The sequence below is a fragment of the Podarcis cretensis genome (assembly GCF_951804945.1).
Source record: "Podarcis cretensis genome assembly, chromosome: 8".
Lineage (NCBI taxonomy): Eukaryota > Metazoa > Chordata > Lepidosauria > Squamata > Lacertidae > Podarcis > Podarcis cretensis.
The window spans coordinates 52,297,218-52,317,308 of record NC_137177.1 but is presented as its reverse complement, the minus strand read 5'-3'; the positions used below and the strand labels follow the sequence as shown (position 1 = coordinate 52,317,308).

At 49.1% G+C, this 20,091-nt stretch overlaps 1 protein-coding gene across 1 annotated transcript; it reads left to right on the top strand.

Annotated features, from left to right (window-relative positions):
- The first annotated feature begins 8,401 nt into the window (after positions 1-8,401).
- Positions 8,402-18,149, top strand: SNAI3 (snail family transcriptional repressor 3). Its single transcript, XM_079988902.1, has 3 exons — positions 8,402-8,518; positions 11,213-11,845; positions 16,116-18,149. Exons 1-3 carry the CDS (start codon positions 8,440-8,442, stop codon positions 16,298-16,300), a joined length of 897 nt encoding a protein of 298 aa, XP_079845028.1. The 5' UTR covers positions 8,402-8,439; the 3' UTR covers positions 16,301-18,149.
- Positions 18,150-20,091: the final 1,942 nt, after the last annotated feature.

Genomic DNA, 20,091 nt, shown 5'->3' with positions numbered 1-20,091 from the left:
TTTGAGGTCACTCTTATCCCAGGCACAGGGCTCAGCAAAGAATCTGTGGGAAAGGACAATATGATCTGCATGAGAAAGAGGCTCCTGTGTGGGCCGTACAAATTGTCCATCAGGGTATTGGGGCCCCTCCTGTTTGCCTTTTCCAACCTGGTGCCCTCCAGATGTTTAGTACTTCAAATTCCACCAGCACAGCCATAATATAGTGTGGCTGATGGGAGTAATCTTAAACATCTGGAAGGTGCCAGGTTGAGGAAGCCTGGCATACAATAAGGGGAGCGGTACTCATAGGCATCAAAGGAAGCTGAAGATTCAGGGCAGGTAAAAAACAGTACTTCACCTAGCACAAAGTTAAACCTTGGAACTCACTCCAATAGGAAGCAGTGATGCCAGCAACCTAGATGACTTTAAAGGAGGATTGAACAAATTAATGGAGGATCATGTTATCAGTGGCTACTAGCCATGATGGCTATGCTCTGCCTCCACCGTTGCAGGCAGTAATGCTTCTGAATACAGATGCTGGAAACCGCAGGAGGGGAGAGTGCTCTTGTGCTCAGGTTCTGTTTGCAGGTTTCCCAGTTCAAGAGAAGGGAGAAAGGGAGATTTTGTTGGCAGTTTAGGGAGCCCAAGTATCGCTTAGCCTGGCGAGCTGTTAGTCCCACAGCAAGGCTAGCAGGTGTTGTGGATTTTCTCTGCTGCAAATGTCCCAGAGAACTGGAATGACAAAACAGTCTGACTTCCTGAGCCTGAGCCAATTGAGATAAGCCTGGCTCAGATCAGGAGTCCTTGTTTCCCAAGAACACCACCTACTGACTCATTAACTCCTGCCAGTGGGACTAACAAGCCTGGGTTTCGTCACCACAGGCCCCTCTTCAGTCTCATGTTTTCAGTCTCTCCCCCTGCCTGCCTGACAGCTGAATCAATGCTCAGCATCTTTTATCAGGGGTGACGCAGGATGCAAGGAGCATCTTATCTCCTGCCTGGCTTCTGTCAACAGCACAGCCCCAACCTGTGGCTTCTTCAAGGGCCATAATCATCACGGCTGTCTCAACTTCAAAGGCCTTGTCTCTTTCGTCAAGTTCTTTTAATGAGGCCAGAGTGCTTAACGACTTCATTATACTTCAAACCCCCCCCCCCTTTTGCACTTCCTTGCCTGCCTCTTAAATGTGCACAGAGGTCATTGAAGCAATGGAAAACTCCACTCTGTGTTGAGAAATCCTGATGGCGAAGGGGGTTGGAGGGATTCAGCAAGTGTGCTGCGACAGTGAATAAGTTGATAGGATGCGCCAAGAAACCTAACACTGCCAACTTGGAACACCTGTAGAGCTGTATGGACTAATGCCAATGTTGGACAGCTGGTGCCACATAGCGACTGATGCAATTTTATGCGTACTTTAACAGTAAGACCCACTGGGGTTTCCATGTGTACAGGATTGCAACCTAAGCAACTGAGCTACAAACCAGCCATTCCTCACTTCAAATGTGACTTCTGCCATGAATGCTTTGTAGGTAGCCTTGGCCTCCCCCATATTTTATGGCCTACCTTACAAGGGTGGAGTAAGGATTACAGCTAGGTAATGTGTGGGGAACCTTTGCCCCTCCACAGGTGGCTGAACAACTATCATCCCTAGTCATTGACCATGCTGCCTGTGCCTGACGGAAGCTGCTGTTCAGCAACAGCTGGAGAGACAAACGTCTCCCACCCCTGATCTATATGAAGTCCTTTGGAAACACACTGTAAATGCTTATTTAACAGTCAACAGCCTGATGCCCTCTATTTGGTTTGGACAACAGCACCCATTGGCTGTGCTGCTTGCGGCTGATAGAGGCTGTAGTCCAAACCAGCTGGGGGGGGGATTGGAAAGTTCAGTATTTGCCATACCAAGGGATGTGCCATTGAACTCCAGGTGTCACAGAAGCACAGAGGAGGGCCTGTATCTCATGGGAGGGAGCACCAGCTGCTTTGCATGCAGGGAGCCCCTAGTTCCATCTCCAGTGAAAAAGTCCATTGGCAATCACTGTTGTCTACACTGACTGGCACCAGAGCTCTGCTTGGACAACTTTGCATCAAGCAAACTTCTCATCGCTTTCCCCACCCCAGTAAGTATAACACAGTCCAGCAGCACCCTGACTACTTCTGGGCAGAGTTCAGCAAGGTGAGGTAGCTACTGAGGATTGGAATAGAAAGCAAAGAAATGTCTGTATGGCTATTGCCCCTATTTCTAAAGAGCCCCTTTTCAGGTCTCCATGCCAGGATGCTTAGGAAGGGACAATCATGCCATCGAAGAAGCGCACTGCCTCACTTTGCTATTTCCAAACAGATTAGAAACATCTACACACATTCAGATCTTGTTGGACTCCAAATTCCCATGAGCTCCTGCTGCTGGCATGGCTAATAGTCAGGGGAAAAGTGCCACAGGCTCCTCATCTCTGAGATCAAAGGATCCACTAACAGATGATGTGGGGATGGAAGGAGCTGCTTGAGACCCCAAGGAACCACTGGAGACTAGGCAGATGTATAAATAGGACAGATCTTGTATAAAGCAACTTTTTTTGTTTTGTTCCTACATTAACATGGCAGCACCTCCGAGCATGTACAGAGCACTCTCCTCATTATTGTCAACTCAGGTCAGAGAGTGTGGCCTTTGCTCTTCCCCATACGCCCTTTCTTCATTTCCCCCCCCCCCCTTAGATCTGCTTCTCAGGCTTGCTGTTTGGCGCCCAGGAGATGACCCTTCTGAGAACAGCTTTTCCCCATCTCTTGCGTCTGAGCCAATATTTGTTCTGAGTGACTTTGGTACAAGCAGTCATTTCCTGCTGGTCACTGGGTCTGGATGGAGGAGGGAGAATGGGGAAGGCTTTGCTGTTTGGTCAGTTAAGGAGTGGTGACTGCATAAGAGAATCAACACAAGAAACGAGTCTTTGGACTCCTTAAAGGCTCACTGCTTTATGGTGGCATCATAAAGCAGGGGTGGGGGAACATCTGTGGACCTCCAGATGTTGTTGGACAACAACTCCCATCTGCCCCAGCCAGCATGGCCAATGGACAGGGATGGTGATGGGACTTGTAGTGCCGTGATCAAAGCGTTTAAAATTATGCATGGCATGGAGAAAGTGGATAGAGAAAGTTCTTCTCATGGTCTCACAACAGTAGAACTCATGGTCATTCAATGAAATTAAATGCTAGAAGATGAGGACAGATTAAAAAAGTGGTTCACACCGCACATAGTTAAACTATGGAACTCACTGCCACAGGAAGCAGTGATGGCCACCAACCTCCATTCATGGAGTTTAAGGCTGTCAATGGCTACTAGCCAATACTGTGCTGCCATGGTTGGTCGGAGGCAGTAATGCTTCTGAATGCCCATCTCTGGAAACCACAGGGAGATGCTCTTGTGCTGGGGTCCTGCTTGAGGGTTTCTGCAGACATCTTTGTGCTAGATGCACAAACCATTACACACACACACACACCAATTCAGAGAAAATGAGTTGCAGGCAATGGAAGCTGAAGGGCCGGGGTGGGGGGTGGAATGCTAGAGGTAGGAATATGGAACTGTCACATTTCCCTGCAGAGCACAGACAAAAACAAGAAAAAAACCAGACCTTTTTTAACAGTAGGCGTTGGCGACGAATCCGCCGAGCAAGAAATGGTTGCATTAACGCTGAAATGGGGACAGCCCTTTTCTGATGGGAGAAAGATAACCCCACTCTTGATTGAGTCTGCTCTGAATTGAATTTGCCGGCAAAAACTTTAGTCATCTCACTTTGGGCTAGACATAGATGAGACCTTTTGGCAGGTTCTTCTGTCTTTATACCGCCTCTTCACAGAGCAAAATTCTAGAAATGTAACAGTGTCATCAAAGTGAGAAAATGCCATGACGCCTTTAAGAACCAAATGTTCGAATGTGGCACTAGCACCTTTGCAGGTTGTGTAGGCTGCACGCGTTGTCTGGCAGGAAGTGGCTAGTGGGCTTTTCTGATGTGGTCGGGGACCTGGGCAAGAAGAGGTGTCATGCTTCCTCTGCCTGCCATCGCTCCATTGCTCTGATGTCAGAGGGGTCAGCACAGGCAGCCTGGGGCTCCGTAGCTGGGTGCTAAAAGGAACCTAGGAGGACAGTGTTAAAAGGCAGCAAGTGGCCTTTGCTAAATGAAGAGGAAACTTCGCTAGAACCTGCTTAACACATTGCTAGAGTGGTATTCAAAGCTTATTGACAGAAACTCCTGGCCGTAGGCAGATGGCACCAGTTGCTCATTCTGTTTGCTATGTATGACAATCGCTGCCTTCACAGGAACAGAGGAAGCTGCCTCAGGTGAAGTCAAACCCACACTCAGTATTGCCTGCACTGGCTGGCAGCAGCTCCCCAAATTTTCAGACAGGTTGTCTTTTCCACCCTACCTGCAGATGCCAGGGCAGGCATAGGCGAACTCGGCCCTCCAGAAGTTTTGGGACTACAACTCCCGTCATCCCTAGCTAACAGGACCAGTGGTCAGGGATGGTGGGAGTTGTAGTCCCAAAACATCTGGAGGGCCGAGTTTGCCTATGCCTGTGCTAGGGATTGAACCTAGGACCTTCTGCATGCAAAGCAGCTGCTCTATCACTGAGCTATGGCCCTTCCCGACATCAGACCTATGAAAAAGACTGTAAAGTCAAGCAATAGGACTGCAGAAGAAGGAAGGCTTCCTTTGTCAAAGGACTCTGAAGCAGGGTGTCTTCACCCTTGCTACTTCCCATCTGTTCTCAAGCATCCCTGTAGCAGGGGGTAGGCAACTGGGCAGTGCTTCAAAGAGAGCCAGTGTGGTGTAGTGGTTAAGAGCGGTAGTCTTGCAATCTGGGGAACTGGGTTTGATTCCCCGCTCCTCCACATGCAGCTGCTGGGTGACCTTGGGCCAGTCACACTTCTCTGAAGTCTCTCAGCCCCACTCACCTCACAGGGTGTGTGTTGTGGGGGAGGAAGGGAAAGGAGAATGTTAGCCGCTTTGAGACTCCTTAGGGTAGTGATAAAGCGGGATATCAAATCCAAACTCCTCTTCTTCTGGGGAGGGGGTGGGAAGGCAGGTGTCTTCAGTGAAACCCCCATACCCTACTTCCTGACTCCCTCCAGTTTTAGCAATATCTTACTTACTCACTTTCTTATTTTGTATACCACCCTTAGTCTGAAAATCACAGGGCAGTTCACAACATAAAAATACAAAATAAGAACACAAAATACAGAATAAAACAAAAAGAAGCCAATCCAGAAGGATATCTTGGTTGATGGTATCTGAAGCCTCTGAGAGGCCAATGAGAATTAACAGGGGCACATTTCCCCTATCTCTTCCCTGACAGATGTCATCATACAGGGCAACCAAAGCAGCTTCTGTGCCGAAACCGGCCCTAAACCCCGACTGAAATGGATCTAGAAAATCAAGTCAATCTGTAGCTTTTTCCAAACAAGACCTAAAGCAGACATCACAAAAAGGCAATGGAGACTGGTCCCCTCCATAATCTCAGCACTGCTTCCAGACTTAAACACCTGCACCTTTTAAAAAGGTGTTTGGAGGGGCCATAGTCCAGTAGATTACAGCACGTGCTTTGCATGCAGAAGGTCCCAGGTTCAATCCCCTGCATTCCCAGATAGGGCCGGGAAAGACTCTTCTCTGAGTTGGTACAGCATGAGACTCTTAATCTCATGATTGTGGGTTTAAGCCCCATGTTGGGTAAAAGCTTTCTGCATTGCAGGGGGTTGGACTAGATGACCCTTGTGGTCCTTCCAGCACTACAATTCTATGATTCTATGAAACCCTGGAGAGCAACTGCTGCCGGTCAGTGAACATTATATTAATTCACTTATGGAACTTGCAAACCGCCCCAGGCTGGTTCACAAAGATCCTCTTAAGGCATCAATGCAACACAGTTAAAGGTTATGAAACCTACATCCAAAACAAACTGATCGACATTTCTAAAAAAAATCCTCATAAAGAAGAAAGCAGAATACAGCCGCCATTCATAACCGAAGGATCTTAAGAAGGCCGACTAAATCCCACCAAAGGCTGGGGTAAATTGTCCTGATGGTCTGACTTGATATAGGCCCATTTCCTCTGCTCCTAAAAATTAGCCACTGGCCTTTGGCATATATTTGAAACGAAAAACAAAGCTCTCTTCCCCTGCCCCAGCCTGCCTGGTTAAACCAGTAGCAGAAGGCAGTCAAGGAGGAGCAAGATCACATAAGTGTCTGTTTTCTCAACTGATCCTCCAGCAAGCAAACTGCAGGAGGAGGAATTCTGAGACACAATGGCAAGGTGAGTAAGTTTATGGGGCTGAGCTCTTCCCGATAATGTTTATCTCACCCCCATCTCACTGCCATGCTTCAAAGGGGTTTGCTAATATCTCCTAAGCCCCAGAGATCTCCCAGTGAAGCAATGGGGCAGGGGGTGGGGTGGGGAGGTGGTGACAGAGGATAAGCAGGCCCAGGGTGGAAAGAAGGCCTCCATCTGACTTGGCCAAGATTGGGTCTGCATTTTACAAGCTAAAGCCCAAGGAGGGAGGAGAGGAGAATTGATCCCCATCCCTGAAAAATTAAGAGTGTTCAGGGCTTAGCCTGAGCCAGCATGCAGCCCAAAAAAGATTATGTGTAGCCTCTGAGCATGTGCAGTGTGCCATTTCTACACACATTTCTGTCCATCCTGACAAGGGGCATGATCTAAGTTCAAGGGCACATTCTTAAGCAGGATGTGAACCTGGGCCAGTGAGGGGCATGACTTCAGAAGGCTAGATGGAAAGCTCTGTAGGGCCACATTCGCTTCCCACTGCTGCTGTAGGGAGATGGGATGTGGCTGTTTGGAGTTAACAGGAATGAAGTGTGAGTGGGGCAGGGCAGGCACCTCCAAACTGCACCTGGCTCATTCCCTGTCCTCAGAAGAGATGTGCCCAGAAGGGTGAGACTCTGCTACTCTGTGGCATCTTAAAAACACACCAGTTTCATTATGGAAGAGTGGTCACTTTTGTTCGCTGCATTAATGTTGTCCTCAGCTGGCAGATGTATCTGTGCCTGCATAGACAGATATAAGACCACCCTTCTAGAACCTGGTGCCCTCCACTGTTTGGAGGACAACTCTCATCACCCCCAGCTAGCAGGCCACACCTCCAAAAGGGCCCTGGGAGTCTTTTGAAAGAGGTCTTGCTTGCTTCTTGTGCCATATGCACACTTCTTTTATCCTGCTGACACTTTTGTCAGCATTCAAATAGACTTTGCAGATTTTCGAGTCCACACTAAACCTGCCCCCCTCCCCAAAATAAGTCTACTTACTCAAGTGGGAGAAGTGCACAGACAACCACAGCTGCTTTGGGAAACAAAAAAACCCTCTTGCCTGCTTTGTGAAGGGCTGTGGTTCAATGGTTAGAGGATCTGCTTTGCTGGCAGATGGTCCCAGGTTCAATCCCCTCCCCAGAATCTCCAGGTAGGGCTAGAAAAGATTCATTGCTTGACAACCTGGGAAGCAGCTGCCAGTCAGTGCCAGTCAGCAACCTTTTTCAGCCATGGGCTGGCCCACCATCCACCATCCCTCAGACCATGTGGTGGGCCGGATTATAATTGGGGGGGGGGGATGAACGAATTCCTATGCCCCACAAATAACCCAGAGATGCATTTTAAATAAAAGCACACATTCTACACATGTAAAAACACCAGGCAGGACCCACAAATAAACCAGAGATGCATTTTAAATAAAAGCACACATTCTACTCATATAAAATCATGCTAATTCCCAGACCGTCCGCAGGCCGGATTTAGAAGGTGATTGGGCCGCATCCGGCCCCGGGGGCCTTAGGTTGCCTACCCCTGGTGTAGACAATACTGAGCTAGATAAGCCAATGCTCTGGTCCAGCTGGCCTATACTGTATTCTTGTGCCTCTGAATAACCATTGCTGGGGAGATTTGGAGAGGCTCTTCTTGCCCTCCTGCCCTGTTTGTGGGCTCCTGGTTGTCGGCTAGGCTTGTGAAAGCCTGGATGGGCTTTTGCTCTGACCCAGCAAGGCTCTACTTCAGACGTGGCAGATAAAGCCCTGCTGCTGCGCTGAGCGAGCCCTGGACTACTGCCTTGACTGCACCACACCGTGTAGGGAGCAAGTGGCCGACGTGCTTTTCCTTTACGCGAGGGGTGGCGGGAGAAGCTGTCCTCGCCTAGCCGGAGTTTGGACACCTTAACCTTGGAAGCTAGCGGGAGGATTCAAGGTGATCCCCTCCTCTGCCCCGAGCGAGCCCGCCCGCCGCGGGGCTTCCCCGACGTCGTGGTCATAGCCGCCCCTTGGGCTTTGCACCTGCCGCGGGGAGGGCGGCCCCGGCGGAGGCGGCCAAGGACGGCCCCTCGGCCGGCGGTTGGCTCGGCGGGAAGCCCATGCTAATGAGCCCGCGGGTTTATTGCACCTGCCCGGTCGGCTCGCTTCGCCGGGACTCTCCGCTCGCCATGCCGCGCTCCTTCTTGGTCAAGAAGCCCTCCAGCACTCGCGTCCCCAACTACGGCCAGCTGGAGACGCGCCGCCAAGGTAAGGAAGGGCGAAGTGGTTTGCGCCCAGGGCGCGCGGTGCGCTTTGGAGAGCTGAGCGGCAGGGAGCGCGCTGCCCACGACGGGTCCTTCCAGCTTTCCCTTCTCGCAGCTCTCCTCGAGCGCTTTTCCTTGCCCCGACCCCCTGCCCCCGGTCTATAGAGCGGGCTGTCTCCCTTCCCTCTCCACATTTTTATCTCCGACCGGCTTCCTTTTGCGCTTCAAACTCCTGAGCGGCGCGCTCTTGCGCTTGTTTAATCAGAAGGCAGCTCCGCTGGGGCTTTGTCCCAATTATGCCCGCCTAGGGTTGCGTGATGGGGACGGGTTTTTAGAGTCCTTTTTGCTGCTTAAAGTGCGCTTGGAAATAGAAAACTAACTTGCAGCACAAGCCTATACGTGTCTGCTCGGAAGTAAGTTCCTTTGCGCTCAATGGCGTTGACTCTCTAGTAAGCGTGTTTCGGACTGTGGCCTTCGTTTTTACCCGGCTGCTTTTTTCTTAGCGTGCTGGGGAGGGGGCCCGCGCGCGGATTTTAAAAGGGGTTTATTTTCCCTCACCCACCCCATCTGAGTTCTCAAATATAAAAAATACATTAGTTTGTTGTTGTTTTTTAAAGTTAATCTAGCAGCGATTATTTCTCCATTCTATCTCGTATTTCTATGTTTGCAATTGCCGTTATTCCTTATCGAATGCAAAATGCCTATAGGCAGCTTGGAGGAAAAATACAGAGTTTTTAAAATAATACGAATGAAACATCGTAGGCCAAACATTAACAGCCAGACCTCACTCAACAAGAAAACCTGAATAAATGCAACACTTAGGTTCAGAAAGAGGAATCTAAATCTACGAAATTAAACCCAACAGTGGAGAGAATATGTTAACCCCAGGACACTAAAAAGTGTTTCTGCTCTAAATACTGTTAAACTGCTAAGATTATTTTAAAAAGAAAATGGGTGGGGAGTGCCTAATATTTGCACAGCCCCAGAAATCCATAGAGTGGATGCCAGGGCAAAAGGAGGTTTCCCTTCTTGCTGCCACACACTTCAGTACATGCTTATACGAGAATGTCTACTTGGTGAGTTTCGGAGTCATTTATCCTGTACCTTTGTCACATCAAAATAGCTTCCCTGGGTGTGTGGTGTAGTTGACTACGTGGTGTCAAAAGTTTCCACACAGTTAGTGGCACCTATTGGCAACTGAACGTTCTGTATTGTGCATAAATAAGACGCATGGAAAGGTTGGGGCACCATGTCACAGAAATGGTGTAAAAAACCTGTTGTGCTGTCATAGGGTGGGGTGGGGGGTGTTCTCAGTGTCCTCCTTGTGGTAAAGTGTGGTGTGTAAAAGGTGGCCTGGAGGGTAGATTTCACTCAAACAGCAACTTTTCCAGGTTAGGTAGCCAGGGTCCCTCTGCCCTTGCACTGAACCCTTTTGTACACAGATAAAGAATGCCAAGATTAGGAGGTGGCATGCAGATATTTTAAAAATGCCAAGTGTTGCCTCTTTGCTTTACGGTATTCATAAGGGTGAGCTCAATAATAATCTCGTGAGCATCTTGGCACTTCAACGCAAGGCTCAAATGTGGATCCCCCACCCCCTTACACACTTCTTGGAAGCTCATTTGCAAAATAAAACTTATTCTTAAGTTAACCACTATGGCCACATGGTTGCAACAGGCAGCATCTTTCTGAATGCATTCTATGTTTTATTTGTTAAAAAATAACGCTTCCAGGTTACCTTAGGGTCTGGTGTACTGATTCCAGTGCTTGATACATGGCACTGTGGGCAAATTGTGTTTCTGCGGTGTTTGCACCCATATGACACGTGTTTTACTGGAACTGTGTGTACACTGCATGTGAGTGCATAATGCAAAATGTTTGAGTGAGGCAGCCTTGAGGAGAGACTTCTATGCAACTGTTTATAATACTGGAAAGGAGTTTAATTAAACTATGGAACTCACTACCACAAGAGGCAGTGAGGGTCAACAACCTAGACAGCTTTAAAACAGGATTAGACAAATTAATGGAGGAAGGAAAGGCTATCAATGGCTACTAGCCATGATGACTATCCTCTGCCTCCACAACTGGAAGCAGTAAAGTTTCTGAATGCCAGCTACTGGAAACCACAGGAGTGGAGAGGGCTCATGTGCTTGGATCCAGCTGGTGGGTTTCATAGAGGCATCTGGGTGGCTACTGTGGCAACAGGATGCTGGACTAGATGGGCCATTGGCCTGATCCTGCAGGCTCTTCTTATATTCTTATGCTTCTTAGTTAAAACCAACTATTTTATTTACTTCTTTTTCTATATCACCCTTCAGGAACAAAAATACAGTAGATTATATTTTCTAAAAAAATCTCAATAAAACAATTGCAAATTATTAAAAACTAGTGATCCAACAGCAACAACACAGAATCATACAATCACAAGGGCCAGGCCACAAAGTCGGATCCAACAACACAATTAGTTTCTGTAAACCAAGGTACAAAGAGGCCTGGTATGGAGCCTGCCTAACAATTCATGCCTGCCTGTTTGCCAACCTAACATCCTTCTCTGTTGGGCATCTGAACCGGGCTTCAGACACAGGGAATGAACAATTTTCCAAAATATGCAGGGTAGGCATGTTGTCTGGTAGTGGTGAAGAGGCTTTTGAGGAACAATGGCTGCTTTTTATTTACTTGTTTTGTGTGTTTCCCCCAGAATCCAGTGGATTGTGCCACTCCTGGAGAGGGGCAGCATTCCCCGTCCTCAGTCAAGATGGCACGCCTTGTCCAGCAGCCCCCTATGAAGCTGGTAGCCTCTGGGACCACAGTTCTGCCATTGCCTGCCTGTCCCCACCTCTCCCACAGAGCAGTGAAGCCAAAGGGGAGCCCACATCAAGCTCCCAAGTGGGTTCTGGGAGCAGCCCTGGAGGCAGCTGGGGCTCTGCCACCCCTCTGCGTGATAACCAGAACAACCTCAATCTCCCGTTAGCATTCAGCCTGTTCCAAAGGAGGACTCCCAACCTGGGCAGCCCAGCAGAGAGAAATGGAGACAAACTGCAGGGGCCACAAGGCATAGCTGCCGACCCCCTGGAGACGTTTGAGTGTCCGGACTGCCGCAAGGCCTACAGCACCTTCTCAGGCCTGGCCCGACACAGGCAGCAGCGCTGCAAGCTGCAGGCAACCACGGCAAGGAAGTATTTCAACTGCAAGCACTGCGACAAGGAGTACGCCAGCCTGGGTGCCCTCAAGATGCACATCCGCACCCACACGCTGCCCTGTATGTGCAAGATCTGCGGTAAAGCCTTCTCCCGGCCCTGGCTGCTGCAGGGGCATATCCGGACACACACAGGTAGGGGGCGACCTTGAGGAAGGGGGCAAATGTGCATGGAAAAGAAGGGAGGGCAAAGTGGGGGGAGGTTTGGAGAACACTTGCATTTTGGTGTGGCTGGGGGGAACTGTTGGGCCCTCACACTCTGCTGTGCTAAATGTTGCCTCTGATGTTGGTGCAAGGAGTTTCTATTTATTTCTTCTATTTGCTATTTATTATTTACCCTACCCTGGGGCAGCACGCAGATACACTATTTAAAAACAAAGCAGAAATATTCTAAAACAGTTGAAACATTTTGAAAACAATTAAAATTAAAAACATTTTCCAAAAGCAATTGTCGTTAAAGACATTATTCCATCCAATGATCACAAGGTTCCCAGGAATACTATTTTTCAGCCTGCAAATGCCTTGGTATGTGTCAGAGCTGCCTCCAGGTCCCAGCTCACAGAGGACCAACGCTAGGCTGTAGTTATGTACAAAAGTCTTTATTGAGATTCAGTTTCCATTTTAAAGCCGCAGCGTGCAGCTCTACGTCCCGACCTTAGACCGGCGAAGTCCCGTCTGAGTCTCCTCCCCTTCCACACCAGTTTAAGACTCTCGCTTTGTTCCACCTCTTTCTAAGTTCCTTTCTCCTCTGGGCCCTCCTGCCCGCTAGGGTCTCATCCTTCCTGGACTCCTCTGACGCTGACCCTGACGATTCTTGCCCCTCCTTCCGGCGGGCTTTAGGACCTGGTTCCCTATCCGGGCTACCTTCTGTGCCGCTCGCCTGTACCTTTGAACTGGGCGCGCGCGCCCAGCCTGCAACTTTCCTCTTGACCGTTAACTCGCTCTCCGATGGAGGCGTGGTCAACCCTGACTCATCTTCTCTCGCTGGTGGTGCATATGTGGGCTCTGACACCTGGAACTCCTCCCCCCCACTGCGCTCTGGTGGGGAAGCTGGTCCTGATTTCCAACTGCTGCTCTGGGAGTCCCCGCTGGCCCCTTGCTTCTGGGGTGTCCCCCTTGGGTCGCCCCTTGCCCTGCCCATCGGCGCCCCCTTCTGTGAATCTTCCGATTCGCTGGAGAGGCTCATGGAATCTCTCGGGCTGCTGTCATATTCTCCTACGCTGCCCTCGGATTGCTCCCCCTCGCTCTCCATCTCTTCTCCTCCCTGCGCTCCCACTGAGTCCCTGACAGTATGTTTTCAAATTCTTCCTGAAGTTAGTAATGATGGAGACAGCCGTACTTTACTAGGGAGGGCATTCTACAACTGGGGAACCATCACTGAAAAGACCCTGTCATGGGTCAATGCCAGCCGGGCAGCCTCACCTGCCAGTTGTAGGATCCAAGTTGGCTGGCCACCCTTTCCCCCATTTTATCCTCCCAATAACCCTATATGGAAGGCAAGAATGAGTTGGTCAGTGACCCAAGCTTACCCAATGAACTTCACTAGGTCTCCCCTGTCCTAGCCTGAGATTCTAACCATTCCACCAGCCTTCTCCTGAAATGCACTCTGCACATGTTCAGAAAGGCACTCATCTTGTTAAGTCACCTGAACCAGCACTCAGCTCTAGATTTGTAAATGGGTTCTGGGCCTAAGCTGGGCCTTTGCTATACAAAGAAACACGTACAAGAGCCTTTGCTTCACTGTTTTCTAAAAATTCCTGTTAAATTGAACCTCCCCCTCCAGAGGCAGTGTACCTCTGGATACCAGTTGCTGGGGGAACAAGCCACAACTGCAAGCTGTTGCTACCAGGGCTTGCTTTGTCCCTCCACCACCTGGCTGGCTACTTCTGGGAACAGACTGTTAGGCTGGAAGGTCCTTTGCTCTGATCCAGCAGGGCACTTTTTATGATTCACTGGGCAGAAGTGTATAAAGGGGAAAGGTCACCCAAGAGCAGCTGAGAACTGTTATGCTGGAGGGAACCTCATTCCAATCCAGCTGAGCCCGTCAGATGTTTTTATGTAAATACTGCGTCAGACTTGCATGAATAACTCCAGCGTAGGGCATTGCCACTGAAGTTGTTCACGGCACAAGCTACAACTGAACAGCTGTGAGCCAGTGTGGCATAGTGGTTAGAGTGTTGAGCTAAGACCTGGGAGACCAGGGTTCAAATCCCCACTCAGTATGTATGTCAACCTGAGCTCACCGGATGAAGGTGGAACAAAATTGTAAAAATAAATATGTAAAGACTTTTCCTGGCCCCGTGAGATTGGACCCCTCCTATTACTAGATTTCTGCTTCATTTGTTTTTTTTAATCTCTGTTTTTATGTCTGGGTTTTTGTAAGCTGTTTGGGGTTTTTTAAATAGTAAGCAGTTTAGCAATGTGTTTTCAATCAAAAATTTATAATAAAATAAAGTTTGCAGTGCAGGGATGCCCATTGTGAGAGAAAGTCGCTGTGCCAAGCCCATCTTTGTTTTAGCTCAGGAATGGGAGGCCCAGTGGCTTCCAGATATTGTTAGACTCCAACTCCCATCAGCCCCAGCCATCATGGCCAATGGTTGGGGATGATGGAACAGGAGAGCTGTGCAGTGGCCTGAGAAAGAACAGTTAGTGGAAGGGGATACCCTAGCTGCCATCCTTGGGACCTCTGGAAAACTCACGAAGGCTGCTAAGCCTTGGGGCTGGATATGAGCCATGCAGCTGATTGAGTGCTGAATGAGAGGCAGTCTGAGGAAGCTCTATCAAGCCCATAGATGCAAACCAAGGGTGAGACATGAGGGTGAGGTCAGCAGGTTCCAGAAACCCGCTTGGTTGTCCAATTTTGGAGGGGAGTGATCTGTGAGTTTGTTTGAGCCCTTGGTAAGAGCCAGGGTGGATGGGTGGAGTCCCAGGTGAGAGCCAGGAGGCTGCGAGGTTTTCATTGAGGAGATTGTGTCAGAAGGAAAAGGGAGAGGGAGAGAGATTAGATAGATTAGATAGATAGATGATAGATAGATAGTTATATTGTGTATTTTTGTAACATTTACTGCTCTAGTTTCCTGTACTAAAGTGGTATAGAAATGGTCTAAATCAGGGGTCAGCAAACTTTTTCAGCAGGGGGCTGGTCCACTGTCCCTCAGACCTTGTGGGGGGCTGGACTATATTTTGTGGGGGGGGGGGGGTGAACGAATTCCTATGCCCCACAAATAACCCAGAGATGCATGTAAAAACATGCTGATTCCTGGACTGTCCACAGGCCGGATTTAGAAGGCGATTGGGCCAGATCTGGCCCCCAGGCCTTAGTTTGCCTACCCATGGTCTAAATAAATAAAATGATGTCACAGGTTCTCCATCCTTGGGTACAGCCAGTGTGGTGTAATAGTTAGAGCATTGGACTAGGACCTGGGAGATCAGCGTTTTAATCCCCCACTCAGCCATGAAGCTGGCTGGGTCAGTTTCTTGTCTCTCACCTAAGTTACCTCATAGTACGTGAGGATAGAATGGGGAGGGGAGAACCATGTACATCACCTTGAAATCCTTGCAGGAAAGGATGGCATATAAATTAAATAAATAAATAAATAAATAAATAAATAAATAAATAAATGTATGTATGTATGTATGTATGTATGTATGTATGTTCAGGCCATATTCCTAGAGTAGCACTGGGGGAGTGCTCCTTGGCCCCCTGGCACTGGTGCTATGGAGTTCTGCAGGGAACTGTCCTCTCCCAAGTGCTGTTTAGCTTCTATATGAAGCTGTCACAGGTGATCATTTGGAGTTCTGGAGCAAGGTGTCACCAGTGCACTGATGGCATGCAGCACTACTTCACCATAACATTGGAATCGGGAGAGACTGTGAAAGTTCTGAATTAGTTTCTGAACGTAGTGGTGGAACAAATGAGGGCCAATAAACTGCTTGAATCCTGGGAAGATAGGGTGGGTGGTTCCCACATTCAGGAGATAGGCAGGTTACCTGTTCTGGATGGAGTTGCACTCCTTATGATGGAGCAAATGCATAGCTTGAGGGTACTCCTGGATACATCTTTGCCACTTGAGGTCAAGGTGTCCTCTGTGGCTAGGAGTGCTTCATCTGGTTCACCAGCTGTTGCAGTTCCTGGACAGGGATAGCCTGCAGCCCATGTGTTGGTAACTTTGAGGCTGGATTACTGCAGTGTAGTGGGGAGGGGGGCTGCCCTTGGGTCTGGTTTGGAAGCTCCAGCTCTGGTGCAGAATGTGCTGGCCAGGTGGGGCATCTAGATGACAACATGCGACTCTGTTACTACAGTATCTTCACTGGCTGCCCATCTACTACCAAACCAGGTTCAAGGTCCTACGACAGCCCTGGCATTGCCTGCTCATCCGTCTTTCTTTCTGGCCTCCCTTTCCAGGTGAAAAGCCCTATGCCTGTTCGCACTGCAGCCGAGCCTTTGCCGACCGCTCCAACCTCCGCGCCCACCTGCAGACCCATTCCGACATCAAGAAATACCAGTGCCACACCTGCCTGAAGACCTTCTCCCGGATGTCCCTGCTCCTGAGGCATGAGGAGACGGCCTGCTGCCCTGCTGCAACCTGAGAGCCATGTTGAGCTTGGCTGGCTACCTGGAAAATGTAACCTGAGACCACTTGTGGAGGTTAGGAGGAGAGCCCCCGACACTGAAGATCTGCAGCAGTGGAGCCTGGAGTCGCGTCCTGCAGCAGAAGTTGGGTGTGTTTTCTTCTTCTTCTGATTCAGACTCTGCAACTGGGTGGTACCCACCGCTCCAAAGTGTGTGTGGCTTGGCCTCTTTGTTGCAGCAACATCTAGGTGCATCTCAGTATAGGAAACAGAAAAGTATATGGCCCCATTCCTCTTGTGTGTTTTGAAAAAACAGAAAAAGGGGCCTCCATATTAGGCTGGCGTTAAATCCCCTAGAGTCCTTCTGCAAATGTGTCTCCGCCTCCTATTGTGCTGTTTTTGATCCATCCAAATGGTGTCATTTGCATGCTGGTGGTGCATCTCCTTAGCTGCTAGCCTGCTTGGTCACTAGGGAGTCGAGGAGGCCTCTTCATTTCTGCATTGGTCTCTGGAATGGTGTCAGGAGGAAACCCAGGACAAGAGATCCTCTGCCTGAGTCCACCTTTGGGTCTTTTGCATGAAAGGGATTTTAAGCTCCCCATTCTTGGATGAATGTTATCGGGGTGTCCTGTATTTTTCCAGCTCCCCACCGCTGTTGCTTTGTGAGGACATTCCCGTTTCCAGAAGCTTGCCTTCTGGTCTCCCAAATTTCCAAAAGAGAGCAGGGAATGATACCAGACTGGGCCTCCCCAGCTGCAATGGCCAAGTAGCCTATGGTGGGAAAGCTGCTGTGACTCCTTCTCATCTGATCCAAGGTCTGTTTCCAGGGACGTCATACCAATCAGTGTTTCCTGGGAGTACGGAGGCCTGGAGTGACCTTCAGCTGCCGCAATTTACAGCTCCTCTTCCTTCCTCTGCCCAGCTTTCCCTTTTAGGCTTGAGTGGGTTTCCACAAACACTGAAGCTTTTGTAAAGAATAATCCACCTGGGCTTGGCAGATCCAGTATATACTTGCTCAACACCACCCATTTAAATCTGTTCCCGTGAGGAAATTTGTTGGTTGTTGTTTTCCAAGCTACAGTACTGGGTTGTATCCAGTATTGATCATACTGGGTAGACTCATTTAAATTAATGGGCATGACTATCCTAGATTTGTTACTTTCAGTGGGTCAGCTCTGAGTAAAACATGATTGGCTACACTTCATTCCTTTTATCTCTGCATACCCCATTCTCTTACTGCTTTCCCTTCAGCTTAATAACTCCTTAATGCACTTTAACCTCCTGTTTAAACCGCACAGCTGGAGGCAGCGTTGCTTTTGAATACCAGTTGCTAGAAACCACAGGAAGGGAAGTGCTCTCTTGAGCTCAGGTCCTGCTTCCCACAGACATCTGGTTGGCCACTGTGAGGACAGGATGCTGACCTAGATGGGCCACTGGCCTGATCCAGCGGGCTCCTCTTATATTCTGCCTGCTGTTGAAGGGGTGATGCAACAGGAGAGACAGTAGCAAGGGTGTCCCTTTGTCCCTTGTGTTCATGTGCACATTACCAAAAGCAAGGCCTGTACCACCCTTCCTAACTGCGACTCTGTCTGCAGTAAAAAGAGAATTTCCCCTGCTCTCAAGGAGGCAGAGCAAAGAATTCTGGATTAGCTTCATAGAGATTCACCTTCCTTGAACCTTTGCGGTGGGGTTGTGGTGGAGAAGAGCTACAGAACAGTGACTTGGCATTGCTAAAAGTAAAAAAAAATTCTCTGCTGCTGTTTCTCTGTTTTCTGTACATTTTTTGTTGTTCCTTTGGGTTTGGAGAGCGCCTCATGACCCCCCCCCCCACCTCCCCAAGAAAGCCCAATAAAACTATTCCAAATGATTTCAGTGACACCATTTTTCATTGAGTGTGTCCCTTATCATTGTGCTGCTATCTGTAATCAGGAATGCTCTTCTTACACCTTCCACTATTTCACCAATGAGAAAGGGGACATGACTTGCTACACCCCTATTCTCATGAGACTAATAAATGTCCAAGCCTTCTATGGCTTCAGCATCCACAGTGTTGAAAGACTCAACTCTGGACCCCTCCAGACTGATGTTGTTGTTTTTTGCAATATGTCATTGATGCACTGATCAATGGCTTATACTGGACCATCCACACATCATCCAGCTTTCCGAAGCCTTGGAGAGCAGCTGCCTGTCAGTGTAGACAATACTGAGCTAGTTGGGCCAGTGGTCTGAGTCTGTATAAGGCAGCTTTCTGTGTTCCCAGGCAAAGTTCATTCTTTCATGCATCCGCGCATCCATTGCTCATGTCTTCCCAGTGGTCTGCGCCTTTCCTTTTCTATTTGAGCATCTCTTTCTCTTTCTCTCTCCCAAGAATGGGCTATTAAGAGGAAGGAGAGGCCCGCTGGAGCAATGATGTCAGCCTGGCAAAGCCACGTTAATATTTATAATTTGGGCAATGGGGACGAGGACAACATTCTCCTTCGTCGGAGTACGTAAATAGGGTGCGGAGTTGCCTAAAGGAAACTGCGTTGTAAACGGGCCCTTCTATTTTCAGCCCCCAAGTGGCTAAATACGGTCGTTCCACCTGTCCGTCCGAGGGCCAGAGCAGGAAAGAATGTTGTGGGGTCTAAAATAAGCTCAAATGTTTCCTCTCTTCTTCATGTGGCAGATGGAAAGTGCAGATAAATATAGTGCAGGGCTGCTGGGCCAGTGGGGGGTCCAGGCAGACGGCCAGCCAGCCAGCCAGCCACCAATCCGCTGAGCTGGGCCAAAGGAGGGAGCGTTGAGCTGGAATGAATGGATGAGTTTTTCCACTCGTCCCTGGCTGCGCTGAGCTGGAAAGTGTACCTGATGCTCTCGCCTGCTCTTTTGTCCACAAGCTTTTCTGACAGGGCTGGGGCCTCCTTGGGTCAAGAGGGCAACTGCTTTAGCCACCCCATAAAAACACACAGTCAAGACAAAGCAAAGAAATGGCAGCTATTTTTCTGCATTATTGCTCGTTTTACTTATATCCCACCTTTCCCTCCAAGGAGCTCACTGCACGGTTCTTTTCCTCCCCTTTTCATCTTCACAACAACCCTGTGAGGGCAGGTTAGGCTGAGAGATGGAGAATGGCCCAAGGCCACACCCAGGGAGCTTCATGACTGAGTGGGCATTCGAACCCTGGTCTCTTAGGTTGTAGTCTAACACTCTAACCTTACATCACACTGTTTCTCAAAATGTTATCCTCACAGGGCCTCCTAAACCAGTGTTTCCCAACCTTGTGCCTCCAGCTGTTTTTGGACTACAATTCCCATCATCCCTTGCCACTGGTCTTGCTAGTCAGGGATGATGGGAGTTGTAGTTCAAAAACAGCTGGAGGCACAAGGTTGGGAAACACTGTCCTAAACACACCTAGGTGATGAACCCATGGCACAACCGTCACAGAACCATAGAGCTGGAAGGGTCATCCAGTCCAACCCCCTGCAATGCAGGTATCTCAACTAGAGCATCCACGGCAGATGGCCACTCAGCCACTACTTAAAAGCTTCCAAGGAAGGAGAGCCCACCACTTCTTGTGGGAGTCTGTTCCACTGTCAAACAGCTCTCAACTGTTGGAAAGTTATTCTGTCATTTCCTTGCCATTTTGAGTGAAGTCCCAGGTTGAGACCCAGAGGAACCCCAGAACCTTGCAAAGGATGAGGATGGAGTGGAACAGCGAGAGCGATGGAAGTCACACACCAACCAGCCACATGTCCTTCCTCGCTACCACTTAAGAGAATTAATTTAGGTTTGCCAATATAAATCACTGCTGTTTTGTAGAACATTGCACT